Raw genomic sequence first — 15,077 nt, forward strand, 5'->3', positions numbered from 1 at the left:
AGCACGTTTCAGTTCAAAAATTTTAAAAGTTGTTATTAATAACTCACTTCAACATCTATTTATCTTGAAAACAAAATAAAATTTCCAATTCTCATGCTATGGGAATTATGTCAAACATTATTTTATCATGTTGGTTATATAGAGAGATCAAATCAGAGTATGGAACAAGAATGAAGAGACATTCAGTCTGTGTCTGATTCAGATCATATTGTTATTTAGATTATGCTAGGATTTGAAGGCTATCTTGCCCTAAAAAGAATCTGATGCAGGGCAATGTTCATATGGGTCTTTTATGAATACAGACAACTGAAATTTAATTTAATCCTATAAAATATATTTGTCTTCACATATCCTATGAATCTCATAAAAGTCCCAACTTTCCATTAATTTTTTAAAAAACTTAGCTAATGAGAGAAATAATTAGGTAAATGAGTAGGATAAGTATTGGTAAAATGTTCATATAGGAAAGGTATGCATTTCAGTGCATTTAAATGAAAAAACATAAGTTTCAAGAATAAGACTTTAATGATTCTCGGAATAGTTGTTAATAATTTTTATAATTAATGTTATTTTAAAACAACTCAACTCAACAATCATTTATTATGTGCAAGGTAAAAGCAGATAGAAGGTGAATCAGAAGGCCTGAGTTTAAATCTCACTTAGGACACATTAGCTTTGTGACCCTGCTCAAGGTTCTCAAATATTATATTTCTAAAACAACTTGGACTTAACTACTCAGTTATAGAGGCCAGGGACTTGTTTTGTTTCTATAACATCACACAACAACTTGCACAGAAATCTTGTTGCATGCATGAATGAGTGAGTGAGTGAATGAATGAGTGAGTGAGTGAAAGTACTCCAGGCATGAGGAAGAATTTAGGCAAAAACTCGGAAGAGGGAGATTGACTGTGAAGTCTGGATAAAATGCAGAATGAACAGAAGAAAGTGATATGAAATGAAACCAGTAAAGCAGCCTGGAAGCAGTCTCTTTAAAGGGTTTTAAATGTCCAAAGGAAAAGCTTGTAATTGTATCCTTGACATAACAGAGAGACCCTGAAGACTCTGGAGCAGAAAGAGCACAGTTATTTTTGTAGTTCTGTAGGAGAACAAGTAAGGAGAGTGCTGCAATAGTTTATATGATAGGAGATGGGGGGCCGGGAGAAGAGGACATTTACAGAAAGATTTTATAAAGATAGAACCAACAAAACTTGCCAACTAAATGGATATTGGAGAGTGAGGGAGACTAAAGTCTGAGATGATATAAAAATTGCTAACCTGTATGCATATGGAGTATTTGTTTAAATGCATATGGAGTATTTGTTTAAATGCAATAAAAAAATAAGGTTTCAGAATTACTCAAATTATGATAAGTTGTCCTTATTCTGTCAAGGAAAGGAAGTCAAAAATTACTTCCAACATTAGAAATGCATTTTAATGCTACAATTAGACTATTCCCTAGTACCCTTTCAATGCATGGCATGCAAAGCCTATTGTCATTACTGGCTACTCCTTCCAATTAAGAGTAAAAATTTTTTTAAACCCTTACCTTCTGCCTTAGAACCAATACGAGTTCTTCTAAGGCAGAAGAGTGGTAAGGACTAGGCAAAGGGGGTCAAGTGACTTGCCCAGGGTCATACAGCTGGGAAGTATTCGAGATCAGATTTGAACCCAGGACCTCCCATCTCTGGGACTGACTGACATAATCCCCTGAGCCACCCAGCTGCCCCACCCCCAATTAAGAGTAAATTACCTCTCTCTTTTAGGCTTTTCTTTCCGATATACATAAAATGAAGGCCTAATAATTTAAGAGTAAAGTATTTGTGAAGCTATCAACCACTTTTAGTAGTAGAATGCTGGTATTATGGCAGGAATATGGCTACTCTATAATACTTAGGAGACACAGATTTTTCTAACTTTAAGAGTAGACATTGGGGCAGCTGGGTAGCACAGTGGATTCAGAGCCAGGCCTAGAGACCGGAGGTCCTAGGTTCAAATCTGGCCTCAGACACTTCCCATCTGTGTGACCCTGGGCAAGTCACTTGACCCCATTACCCACCCTTACCACTCTTCCATCTATGAGCCAATACACAGAAGTTAAGGTTTAAAAAAAAAAAAAGAGTAGACATTCAGACCTCTTTCCTCCATCATACAGAAACCTATATATTTGGAATTCACGAAATACTGTTAGTATTTACATACAATGTCATATACTTTTAAATCACCAGACATATATGGCATACTTACCCAACTTGTGCTACTTCCTTGGGTTTTGGTAAATAGTAAAGATGAACCTTGTAATACTGCCCAGGAAGATAACCAGTTCTTTCTGCAATTATAAAGATAAGTATTTACCACAAAGGCAGAGACTATGAGCTGAAAAAAATTGATAACCATATTTCAAAATAATTGGTTTCCTTTGTAATACTATATATCTTATTTTATGCATTTAAAACATTTTTCTGTGAACTGGAGGAATTCCATGTGAACTGGAATGATCTCCATGTGAACTGGAATGATCTCCAGGAACTGATGCAAAGTGAAAGGAACAGAGCCAGAAGAACATTGTACACAGAGACTGATACACTGTGGTAAAATCGAATGTAATGGACTTCTGTACTGGCAGCAATGCAATGACCCAGGACAATTCTGAGGGACTTATGAGAAAGAACGCTACCCACATTCAGAGGAAGAACTGTGGGTGTAGAAACACAGAAGAAAAACAACCGCTTGAACACAATGGTTGATACGGATATGATTTGGGATATAGACTCTAAACGACCACCCAAGTGCAACTATTAACAATATGGAAATAGGTCTTGATCAATGATACATGTAAAACCTAGTGGAATTGTGCGTCAGCTATGGGGTGGGGGTGGGGGGTAGGGGGGAAAGAACATGACTCATGTAATCATGGGAAAATATTCTAAAAAAAAAGCAACCAAACTAATAAATAAATATTATCTAAAAAAACACACACACATTATTCTGAGAAGGGGATCCATAAGTTTCACACCTGTCAAAGGCGTACATGACATAGAAAGCTTGAGAATTCTTTATTTATAGCAATTAAAACAGTTACTCCATTTTTTGGTGGCTGCTTAGCAATTTTCCTGGTTGATCAATACACCTTTATGTTAACAGAATCTATAATATTAAATCACACAAATAAATGATTACTAATAAAAGTTGTCAGAATTATTTGGAGAAGCATACTAAGCAAAAAAGGAATGTATACAAGTGGTCTGTGATACATGACATTATTCTGTCATTGTAACAATCAAAAAACTAAAAAAATCCTTTATATTTAAATAACTTGAAAAGAATTCTTATCCAGATTTTTTTATTTTAATTTTTAATATTTTCCCATAGTTGCATATTTCATGTTCTTTCCCTCTCCCCCAAACCCCCCTAATTCCCCTTAGCCAACGCACAATTCCACTGGGTTTTACATGTATCATTGATCAAGACCTAATTCCATATTATTGATAGTTGGACTAGAGTTATCGTTTAGTGTCTACATCCGCAATAATATCCCCATCAGCCCAGGTGTTCAAGCAGTTGTTTTTCTTCTGTGTTTCTACTCCCACAGTTCTTCCTCTGAATATGGCTAGTTTTCTTTCTCATAAGTCCCTCAGCCTTGCTCTGGATCCTTGTATTGCTGTTAGTAGAGAAGTCTGTTAGGTTCGATTTTATGTTTGATTGGATCACAGTGTATCAGCCTCTGTGTACTTCTCTTATCCAGATTTTTTAAAAAACCAAGCTTTCCAATATTGTAGAAAGGAACAGTACCTTAAGTTTTCTTTTTAAATTCCCTCTTCCTCATAGTAGAGCACTATAGACACAATTACTGTTCAATACATATGTGCAGAACAATCAAATTATTCTATTACCTTTCTCTAATCACTAGAAACAAATCTCCTCCCTACAAAAATATTAAGTAACTACTGTTAAGTAATCCATAATCTTATTAGCCATTTTGCTTTTAGAATTTCAGAAAATTCTTAGAAATTGGTATCTTCTTTTATTCCCCAAACTTTTCAGATGGATGCTGTCCTAATTTTAAAGTTACATATATAGGAAATCAGATTTTTAAAAGATTAAGTCTATTCATTAAGAATTTAGAAAAGAAAATATTTTCTCTAAGATTTCTGTCCCAGGAATTTATAAGGTAGATTTGATAAAATGACTTTCAGACTTGCTAGATTAGATAGTGAAAAATACTTCATCTGAGAGATTAATGAGAAAAATTGATGGAGATCATGCCACAATAAACAAAAATAATACTCCAATGGCTCTGTGATCTCATCAATCTGAATGTTTCAGAACAGATCATCAATTCTCCTTGTAGCAGTGTTTTTTCACAGCAATCCTCTTCTTCTTAGCTAGCAAAGCCTGAGACTAGCCTGGCCTTAAAATCAAATGAGGGAAAACATCTGGAAGACAAGATAAAAATGGCTTCTTCATCCTAGGAAGAGGCAATAAAGTGGTACAGTAGATAAAAAGTACTGGGCCTTGAGTCAGAAGATTGGAGGTTCAACTCTAGCCCTAGAATAATTTCTAGTTGTGCAGCTCTGGACGTCATTTAATCTGTTTCAGGTTCCTCATCTGTAAAATGGGGATAACAAAAGTACCTACATACTAGAGTTGTTATAAGAATAAAATGGGATATTTGTAGAGTGCTTTACAAACCTTAAAGTGCTATATGAATGCAAGCTGCCTGTTATTAGTATTAAGATTCTAATCAAAATCTGAGTCTTAGAGTGATTTCATTTATAAGGTACTCCCTACTGGGTATTCTCTCCACCTTATCATTAAAAAGATTTTGGATTCTTCCCTGATATTAATAAGTACTGTAGGTTCAGTCAGAAATACCTTCATCCTATTACTCTTGGTTCCTCTACTGCTATGCTGAGACCATTCCTCTGCCAATATCACGTAGTAACTTCTACTACTCTGAAATACGTGACCTTGTGCCAGCCAGTCTAATATGACAGAAAAGAAAAAGGATAAATGTGGGGAAAATGGAACACTAATGTACTATTTAGTGAACTGTGAACTGTGAACTGATCCAACTATTTTAGAAAGCAATTTGGAACTATACTATAGGAAAAAGCTCTAAAAATATGCCTGTCTTTTGATCGAGAAATACCACTTTTAGGTCTGTATCCCAAAGAGATTTTTGTTATCTTTTTTTAAGTTTTATCTTTATTTTATTATAATAACAAATTTACACATAAGTTTTCCAAATTTATATGATTCTTATTGTTCTCCCTCTCCACTCCTGGAGTTGATAAGCAATTCAATCTGGATTGTACATGTATTATCACTCAAAACATGTTTCCATATTATTCATTTTTTTAAGTGAATAATCTTATAAAACCAAAACTCCAAATCATATGCCCAAATAAATAAGTAATAAACCATATGTTTCCATCTGCATTTCTACTCCCACAGAGCTTTCTCTAGATGTGAATAGCATTCTTTTTTGTAAGTCCCTCAGAATTGTCCTGGATCTTTGTATTGCTTATAGCAGCAAGTCTATCACATTTGATCATCCCACAATATTTCAGTTACTGTGCACAATGTTCTCCTGGTTCTGCTTATTTCACTCTTAATCAGTTCACATAGGTCTTTCCAGTTCTTTCTAGAAATACCACATCCCACATCTCACAATTTGTTCACACATCCCCCAATGAAGGGATATCTCTTTAGTTTCCAATTCTTTGCCACCACAAAAAGCACAGCTAGAAATATTTTTGTACAAACATATCCTTTCCCATTTTTTTAATCTCTCAAGGAGATGTTTAAAAAGAGAAAAGGACTAATATTTATAAAACTATTTATAGTATCTCTCTTTATTGTGGCAAAGAATTGGAAATTTAGGGGATGCCTATCTAAACAAACAATGGCTAAACAAGTTGTGGTATATGATTGAGATAGAATACGATTGTGCTATAAGAAATGATGAGCAAGATGTTTTCAGAAAAACTTGTAAATACATGAAATAATTCTAATTGAAATGAGCAGAACTAAAAGAATACTGTACACAAAAAGTCCAATATTATCATTATAATCAACTATGGAAGACTTGGCTACTCTAAATCAATAAATACAACAATCAAAGACAATTTGAAAGGCTCATAATGAAAAATGATATCCACTTCCAGAGAAAGAATTGATGGAATCTGAATGCAGATCAAAGTATACTATTTTTCACCTTATTTTTTACATGTTTTGGGAGGGATTTTTGGTCTGTGTTAAGATAATATAGGCAACTTTAATTACATAAAAGTTACAAGTTTTTGTAAAAATCAAATCAACAAACAAAAAAAACCTAGAGTGGGGAAAATATTTATACCAAATATCCTTGACAAAGTGCACAACAGAGAACAAAACAAGTTCAGAGGAAGAAAGACATACAGGACAGCCTTGACATAAAAATGCTGATGACATACTTTAAAAACCTCAAGCAGTAAGTACATAAGTGAAGTCATGGCTTTACATCAACCCTATTTATTTTTTTCAGATGAAAACATTCATGTTTGTTAGCATGTGTGAGGTATAGTCAAGTTGTTTGTTGAATGAATATAATTCAAGATGATTTTTCTATTGGCCTTCACATGTTTGTTTCCATATGACTAACATTTAGAGGTCTTAACACTCTTCTCTATCCCCTTTTTTCTTAAGAATTCTTTTCCAAATGTAGTTGTAGAAGGGTACCTCCTCATATTTTAGGATGTAGATATTTTTTACTCATCACAAGAAATGAAGATATTTGGAAATATTACTACTGATCTAACTTTTAAAAAAACATGTTCTGTGGATTTATAAATCTTAATCAATTGTGAGAATTCTATCTACAGAATTCTCTAGTCTAGCAATGATGGTGACATGCTAGCTAATCCAAGGATAGACAGAGATCAGTAAAACAACAATCTTCTAGTGCAAGGTCAGATGTGTTGACCATATTAATAACTGTGAAATGGTTGCTGTTTCATACTTAACTTCTGCCTAACAAATGATGAGTAAGTAAGCACTGACTTTGGAGTCAGAAGCCCTAACTAAGTTCAAGTCTCCTGGCACTGACAACCTGGGTGACCCTGGGCGAATCACTGAAGTCTCCCCATAACTTCTTTTTTTCATTTATCAAATGAGGGATCAAAGATCAAAGATGTAAGGAGGGGCTTTACTGGCCATGTAGGCTGACCTCCTCATTTTACAGATGAGGAAACTGAGATTCAGAAAGATCAGGTGACTTAGTAAATGACGGAGCTCAAATCTGAGGGGTCCTAGACGGTTTCTTTCCAACTTTTGAGCAAAGATCTTGCATTTTGTTTTGAATCCATGTCTCTTTTATTTTTAGAACACTCATCATGATGTAATAACTGTTAGTGCCACAGTTTTAGGATACATAAATGGTATGGGAGAAAAGCTGGGGGGCTTATAGAACTATGAAGTCACAGGACTCTTTAAAGTCATCTATCCCCAGCCTTCAAACAACACACCCTAAACCTTGAGATTAAAGATGTTATCTAACCAAAGTAGCATCAATTTTATTAGTCAGATTTATACCAAGGCTACATTGCCTCAGGGTAGTTATGAAAAAGATATGCTGATATTTAAGGAATATGATATAGAGAGACTGAAATTCATTAACAAAAGTCAAGATCTGGAGGGAAACAAAGCAGGTATAATTAAAATCATGAGCTCTGACAATTTTAATAGACAAGAGCTCATATGGACACAAAACACAAACATTTTTGCAAGATCTTTTTCTGGTTAAGGTAATCATTACTTAAAAAAATTCACAAAATGAGTTGTAGCTCAATAAACCTAGAAGGAAATCTGTTTAAATGCCTTAAGGAAGAATTACTGTCATAAAAAAGACTGATGAGCACAATTTAAACTCTTCTTAAATTGAAAATTTTATAACAGTTTATTAACCACATAAACCAAGAAAATGAGAATTCGGGGAATTTTTCTTGACATTCCATGCATCAGATACAAACCAAATAGCTTTACATTTCTTGTGATGAGTAAACAATATCTACATCCTAAAATAAGAGGAGGTACCCTTCTACAACTATAGTTGGGAAAGAACTCTTAAGAAAACAAGGGTTAGAGAAGAGTGGTAAGAATATAAGCAATTTTAATTACATAAAAGTTACAAGTTTTTGTAAGAATCAAATCAAAAAACACACAAAAAAAAAACCCTAGAGCAGAGAAAATATTTATACCAAATATCCTTGACAAAAATCTGATATTCATGACACACATAGAGCCACACCAACATTTAAGCAATTGAAGCATGATAACAGTTTTCAAAACTATAAAATACAAAATGACCACCTCAAATCATACTCCAAATCACTAAAAGAGAGAGAGAGGTAAATTTAATATGCTTTCAGTTTTATCCTACACCCTGCCAATTAGCTAGAATGACAAAAAGAGAAATTGGAAATTGTCAAAATTGGATAGGTGGGATGTGGGAGTGGAGGACAGAATGTTGCATTCTTGGTCAAATGCCATTAATGTATTGTCTAACTCCTGATCTGTTATAAAGAAGGGTCAATTAGGGGGAAAGAAAGGCTGCTTTTTATACCCAGAAATAACCAGAATGTCAAGATAAAAAATGTCAATAAAACATTTTTAAACTTAATGTTTATATCCTTTAAAAAAAATCTTGAGGTAATTTATTTACAAGGTTTTTTTTTTTAACCTTAACAAAATTTCCACTAGGTTCCCCACTTTTGATATAGTTAAATGGCAAATAGACAACCTTACTTTTATTTGGATAAGTACCTTTGGAATTAGAATACTACTTCTACAAAATCCCACAAAATAATGACTAATCTTTAAAACCATGCCCAGAGTTAGGTAGCATCATTCTTTTGTGTGTCAGCTTCCCGGATGGGAATGTAAGCTCCCTGAGGGCAGCTAGGTGCTCAGTGTATTGAGAGCCAGGCCTCACAACAGGATATAGGAGGTCCTGAGTTCAAATTGACCTCACACACTTCCTAGTTGTGACCTCAGGCAAGTCATTTAATCCCAACTGCCTGGCTCTTACTGCTCTTCTACCCTAGAACTGATACTTAATATCAAATCCAAGACAAAACGTAAGAGCTCCATATACCCTTCTCCTCCCAAAAGAAAGAAAAGACTGTAAGCTCCTCCAGGGCAGGGATTGTCTTTCTTATGGCTAGTATTCTTATACCTAGGGTTTATCCCAAAGCCTGGCACATAGTAATCACTTAATTGCTTCTAGGGACAGCAATCCAGGTCTTGAGATAGGAAATCTAGGGTTCAAATTTAGCCCCATACACTTCCTCGCTATGTAACCCTGGGCAAGTCACTGAACTCCCATTGCCTAGCCTTTGCTGCTCTCCTGCCTTGGGCCCAATACTCAAAAGAAAGGGGAAAAAAAATGCTTATTTCCTTCCTTCCTGTATTAGTGAACACTAGATGACAGTCTAAATCAAAGCCTGCAAATGATTCTAGTGCAGAGCCCACTAGGGGACAAGAAAACTTGTAAGATTTCTAAGTGAATCAACCTTCTTCCAGTTTAAAAACCACATTTTAAATATAGCCTATTACTATAAAATCTAATTCTTTTTGATGGGGAGGGTGGAATGGGGCTTTTGGATATTTTAATCATTTACATGGCTAGTTTTTAGTTAAGTGCTTCCCCAGTATCCTCGAAAATCAGAAGAGCTCCAACTTTCAAGCAAAATTAATCCTGAATTCCTTCACCTCTTCACCTTATCTTTTATATTATTTTAAGAATATTAAAAACACCAAAGATTTAGTGTACTTACCTAACTTTTTTCCCGTTTTCTGTAATTTTTGTTACATTTAACAATCCATATTTTTCTTGACCCTAGAAAACAGAGAGAGATTGATTATAGACATCCATTTCTGCACTCCAGCTAACCAGCAATCAAAAACAATCTAAATTTTAAGAATTTGCATGTACAAGAAAAGGTTGGTAGGCTTTTTTTTTTGGGGGGGGGTCCAGACTTATGATTTTATCAGTGAAGGGGGCTCCTTGGAAGGGAAATGATTACTAATTGTTCTGCAGCTTAAGGGGGTTATCTGGGTCCCTGAGAGGTGAAGCAATATGCTTGGGTAACAGGCATGCTGTATCAGAGGCTACTGGCAAATTTCCAGAAACTTATGTATAGTACTAAAATTATAGTTAGTTTCCTTCCAATTTAATGATTCTTGCATTTTTTATTAACTTTGACAGTTAGAAAGTGTTAACCAAAGGTCATATCAAAAATAAGTTCTTATTAAATAAGTACTTCTAGATCAACAATTCATAAGATAAGTCTTAGGGGAGAGACAGAGAGCAGCTTAGTGGTTCACTGGATAGAGAGCCAGGCCTGGAGTCGGGAAATTGTGGGTTCAATTCTGGCCTCAGACAATTCCTAGCTGTGTAATCCCAGATAAGTTACTTAAACCCCACTGCCTAGCCCTTGTTGCTTTTTTGCTTTGGAACCAATACACAGTATTGATTCCAAGACAGAAGGTAAGGAATTAAAAAAGAAAAAAGATGAGGAAGAGAATCTTTGCCCCAAACCTAGGTGAGGAAACTAACATCCAAATTAAATTCTGAAAATATTTTACAAGGTAGGTGAGAGTTGTAGCTTAAATTTAGCAAACCTTATAAAAGATATTCAGAATTTTTATTTTAGTATAATAAAAATCATTAATACAAACTACAAAGAACTACAATGCAATCTCCTCACAAAATGAGGAAGTCATATTAAATCATATAATCTTAGAATGTCACACTAGTTTTCAGCCAATCAATAAACATTTTTAAGTGCCTAGTGTGTTAGGCATTGTACTAATCATGGGGTATACAAAAAAAAAGGGCAAATGATAGTCCCTAAACTCAAAGAGCTCACAATCTAATAGAGGAGATAAGCAAACAAATATTTAGAAATTGAAGGAGGTGTGAAATAAAATTAGGTTGCAAAAGTAAGTTGAACCAGTTGGTGAAGGCCTTGTGAATGCCAAATAAAGGCCACAGAGATGCACTCAAGTATACTGAGTAGGGAAGATGGTCAGATCTGAGGTTAAGAAAAACCATTTTGGCAGCTATGTGGAGAAAGGACTGATGTGAGAAAGAAAATTAAGGCAAGAATACCAATTAAAAGGTTAATGCAAAAGCTCAGATGAGAGATGATTAACATCTCATCATTTCCATCTGTACTCCCAGCACTTAGCTAAGTGCTTTTGTACATATTAAGGGTGTAATACATGCTTTTTATTCATTCAAATATTGTTAACATGTTCTAGAGTTTTAGGGTGTTTCTTTCTTAGTTCATGGTCGCAAATCAGTACTTATTAAAATATACTGTCAAGAAAGAACTGTTGGAGTAGGAATGCAGATGAAAGCATATGATTACTTGTTAATTTGAATATATATTTTGGGGGTTTATTATTCACTTACAAAAATGAATAATATAGAAGTATGTTTTGTGTGATAATACATGTATAACCCAGATTGAATTGTTTGCCAGCTCCAGGAGGGGAAAGGGAAGAAGGAAAGGAGACAATTTGGAACATATAACTTCAGAAAACATGAATAAATTTGTTATTAAAATAAAAAAGAAAATATTCTTTCAAGTATTTGAAAAGTTTTCATGTGAAAAAGAAATCCGACCTGTTCTGCTTAATTAAAGAGAACCAAGATTAAAAAAATACAAGTTTCAGAAAAATAGATTAAGGCTTGAGGTAAAAAGATTCCTGAACACTTCGAACTATACAAAGGTAAAATGAAGAGGTAATTACAGGAAGTAAAAGGTTCTCCTGTATTGAAGGCTTTACACAAAGTTGGATGTCTACTTTCTCAGCTGTAATAGGGAGTGGACTGTTCAGTTAAAAATTGAGCTAGATAACCATTGAAGGTTGAGGGATTATCTAATTTAATGCTTTTGCCTTGTAGCCAAGGACACAGAAACTCTGAGAGGTAATGCGATTAGTCTCACTGCTAATCAGTCCCCTTCTAACACTGAGCTCACCAATGAACTAAACTGCCAAAGCCTTCAGTCATTTTGGTTCTACTCTCTTTGAACTCTGGAGAATTGGGCAACACTACTGATCATACTCCCTGCTTTACTTCAGAAACACAGCATCTAGTTATAGCTTTATCATCTTCTTTCCAACACCTAACGGTGGTTGTCTCTGCCCTTGGCCCTTCCTTTTCTATGTTCTGTAGCTTGGAAATCTCATTTACATCTTCAGTTCTTAGCTCTATACAGATGCCTCTCAAATGTCAAAGTCCATACCAATATGTCCTACCAGGCATTTCCTGAATCTTCCACCAGTCTCAACATATTCCAGAACAAGCTTATCTCTCCCTCTAGAACTGCTTTTCCTTCTGATTACTGTCTATGGCACCACCACCACCACTCATCATTTCTACTGTTACAAAATTCTGTCAACTCTGGGACTCCTCAACCTGACCTCGTATTTAATTGGTTATTAAATCTCATCTGTCCTACTCCTGCCACATCTCTTGCTTCCCACTGCCACTGCCTTTGTATGGACATCTATTAACACCCGTATGAAATGCTAAAACAAGAACCTCATGATGGTCTTCCCACCTTCCCTCTAGTACATCCTTCCTCTTCTTCCCCAGCTGATCTTCCTTATGCATATAACAATCTGATCATGTCACTGCTCAAAAATCTTCAGTGGCTCCTCAATGCCTACTAGTATAAAAAAACCAACACCTCTGCTATCTATCACCACTCTGCCTTTCTAGACTTTTTTTATCTTCTTCTGCTCCTCTCCATGCACTAAGTTCTGGCCAAAATGAGTTGCTCTCATTCTGAAAAATATTTGCTGCAATTTTCTACTTCTGTCTCTTTCCTATACTCTTCTGCCTAAAAAGGTCTGCTTTTCCAGATCTTACTTCTGAAATTTCACAGCTACATGTTCATGTGTAAAAAAAAAAAAAGAGAATGGATGGATAAATGTTCTTTATAATCACGTCCAGGCCTATCATTCTGTGACTCTTTTGTTCAATTAGTATCCTTTCTTTAAAGTCCAACTCATGAAATGCTACCTGCTCCATGAAGCCTTTCCTGATTCCTCCAGCTAATGATGATAGCACTTTATTTTCACCGTGTATATGCACTCATGTATTACTTTGTATTTTAGTATAATAATTTTTGAGAATTGTCTTTTCAGCATTTAAAGACTTAGTGGTAATGTTGTTGTTATTATTACTATTACTATTATTATTATTATTATTATTATTATTATTATTATTATATCTTCATATCCAAAATATCTATTTTGGCTGCACTAGTATCTGGGTAAAAGCTATATTCACTTTAATCTAAAACGATGGAGCTTTATACAGGGTGCCTTGAAAATCTCTCTGTAGTTTTAAGCTCTGGTAGTTTAAAATTGAACAGCAAGTTGAAGTCCTTTAAGCTTGAGCTTGGGACTCTATGGAAGCTGCAACATCACTTTGTCACCTTACTTCTCTGTTAGCACTAATGCAAGAGATTGTGCATACTAGATAGAGAGGAAGAGCTCCTCACCTCTAAACCATAGGACTAAGAGGAGAAAAAAGTCATTTTATTTTTAAGAGAATTCTCTACAACTTTTTACATTTATGAAAAAAGTTACTATATCATGATATAGCAAAAAAGTTAATTAGTAGAGTAAATTATGTACCTACCATATTCTGCACAAACATAAGAATTTTTTAAAGGAGTTTCTTGGGTTGATAATATATTTACAATAGAAGTGTTAGTAAACACATCAATGGAGTTCATGACATAAGGTCCAAAATATACTATAAGCATTGTACTTTAAAGAAAATAACTTGCTATTTTATGATTAAAATCAGTTAACTATAATGTACTTCTCGTGGCTATTTGTATACTAACTGTGGCTTGGTGCTTTGGTGAAGAGGGAGAAGACTCATTTTCTGGAAAGCAGGGCTTTGTGGAAGGTGGAGATTCCTACAAAATAAAATAAGCAATGCAAAATGTTATTCTACTGTATAATTTCTTTCTCTACTAATCAGATTGAGGGAATTTTTAAAAAAGGAAATTTAAGAATTTCTTTCCAATCCCATTTTTTAATTTCCTGTCTATAATTAAAACCTTAAAAACTGAATTATGAAGCAAATCCATTATACTACAGATATTACTAAAATGTTTACTAAACGAGATTTCCTTTAGACCGATTAGAATCAGGAATGTGAATTATCAAAAGATTGTTGAGATATTTAGAAGCTAAAAGGAACTTTAGAGGCCATCTCGTTGAACCCCATCATTTTACAGTTGAGTAATCTAAAACCCAGAAAGGGACTTACTCGATGTCATACATGAAATAAGTGGCAGTATTGAGATTCTAATTCGAGCTCCACAATTTCATGATTAACTCTCTGATTAATGTAGTTAGAGCACTAGAATTACAATGCATAGTATATTTGTCATAACCATATTTAAAATGGCTAAGAAATTAAGGATTCATGGATCAATTATGTTTGGTAACAAGTACTATTCACAATACTAATATGACCTAAACTTGGTAGTTATGAATAAGAAGAATTATCAATTATTTATATATGTTTAAATCACAATTCTACTAATATTTAAAGTAAATTGCAATTCAATGATGCAATTTCCAATGATTACAAGTCTAGAAAATAAGAAGAATTATAAGGACCAAACTTCTTATTTAAGTATTGGTTATTTAACACAAAAATAAAATGCTGTATTACTAAAGAAAAAGCCAATCACCTAAGAGATTGGGAAAAAATATGGCAATTGTCTCTGAAGTCATTTTCCCTGACCAATACTAAAAAAGACATCTTAAAATTATAGATCCTCATAAAGTATATTTCATACAGAACAGAATGAAAAGGGACAGCCTTGTTTCTCTCTGCCTTTTTCCACAACCTTAATATTAAGATCAATAGTGTACTGGCATAAGTTTGGAACTGCAGATCAAAAATTTTTTACAACCATAAAGATAAAATATTTTTAAAGGATGCACTCTGATTATTTTTAACATTAAACTATATATTTATATCATTTCAGTAT

At 34.2% G+C, this 15,077-nt stretch overlaps 1 protein-coding gene across 2 annotated transcripts in view; it reads right to left on the minus strand.

Moving 5' to 3' along the window:
- The window catches only part of ARHGAP12 (Rho GTPase activating protein 12), a 108,677-nt gene that overhangs the window by 25,788 nt on the left and 67,812 nt on the right, over positions 1-15,077 (minus strand). Inside the window, exons 6-8 of one of the 2 annotated variants that reach the window (XM_044679706.1) lie at positions 13,914-13,988; positions 9,816-9,877; positions 2,245-2,326 (exon numbers count right to left, since the gene is read on the minus strand). In XM_044679706.1, the coding sequence (XP_044535641.1) occupies positions 2,245-2,326; positions 9,816-9,877; positions 13,914-13,988 (219 nt within the window). The remainder of the gene's footprint in view (positions 1-2,244; positions 2,327-9,815; positions 9,878-13,913; positions 13,989-15,077) is intronic. The other variant, XM_044679707.1, reaches the window with a different exon arrangement.

This window comes from Gracilinanus agilis, chromosome 5 (assembly GCF_016433145.1).
Source record: "Gracilinanus agilis isolate LMUSP501 chromosome 5, AgileGrace, whole genome shotgun sequence".
Lineage (NCBI taxonomy): Eukaryota > Metazoa > Chordata > Mammalia > Didelphimorphia > Didelphidae > Gracilinanus > Gracilinanus agilis.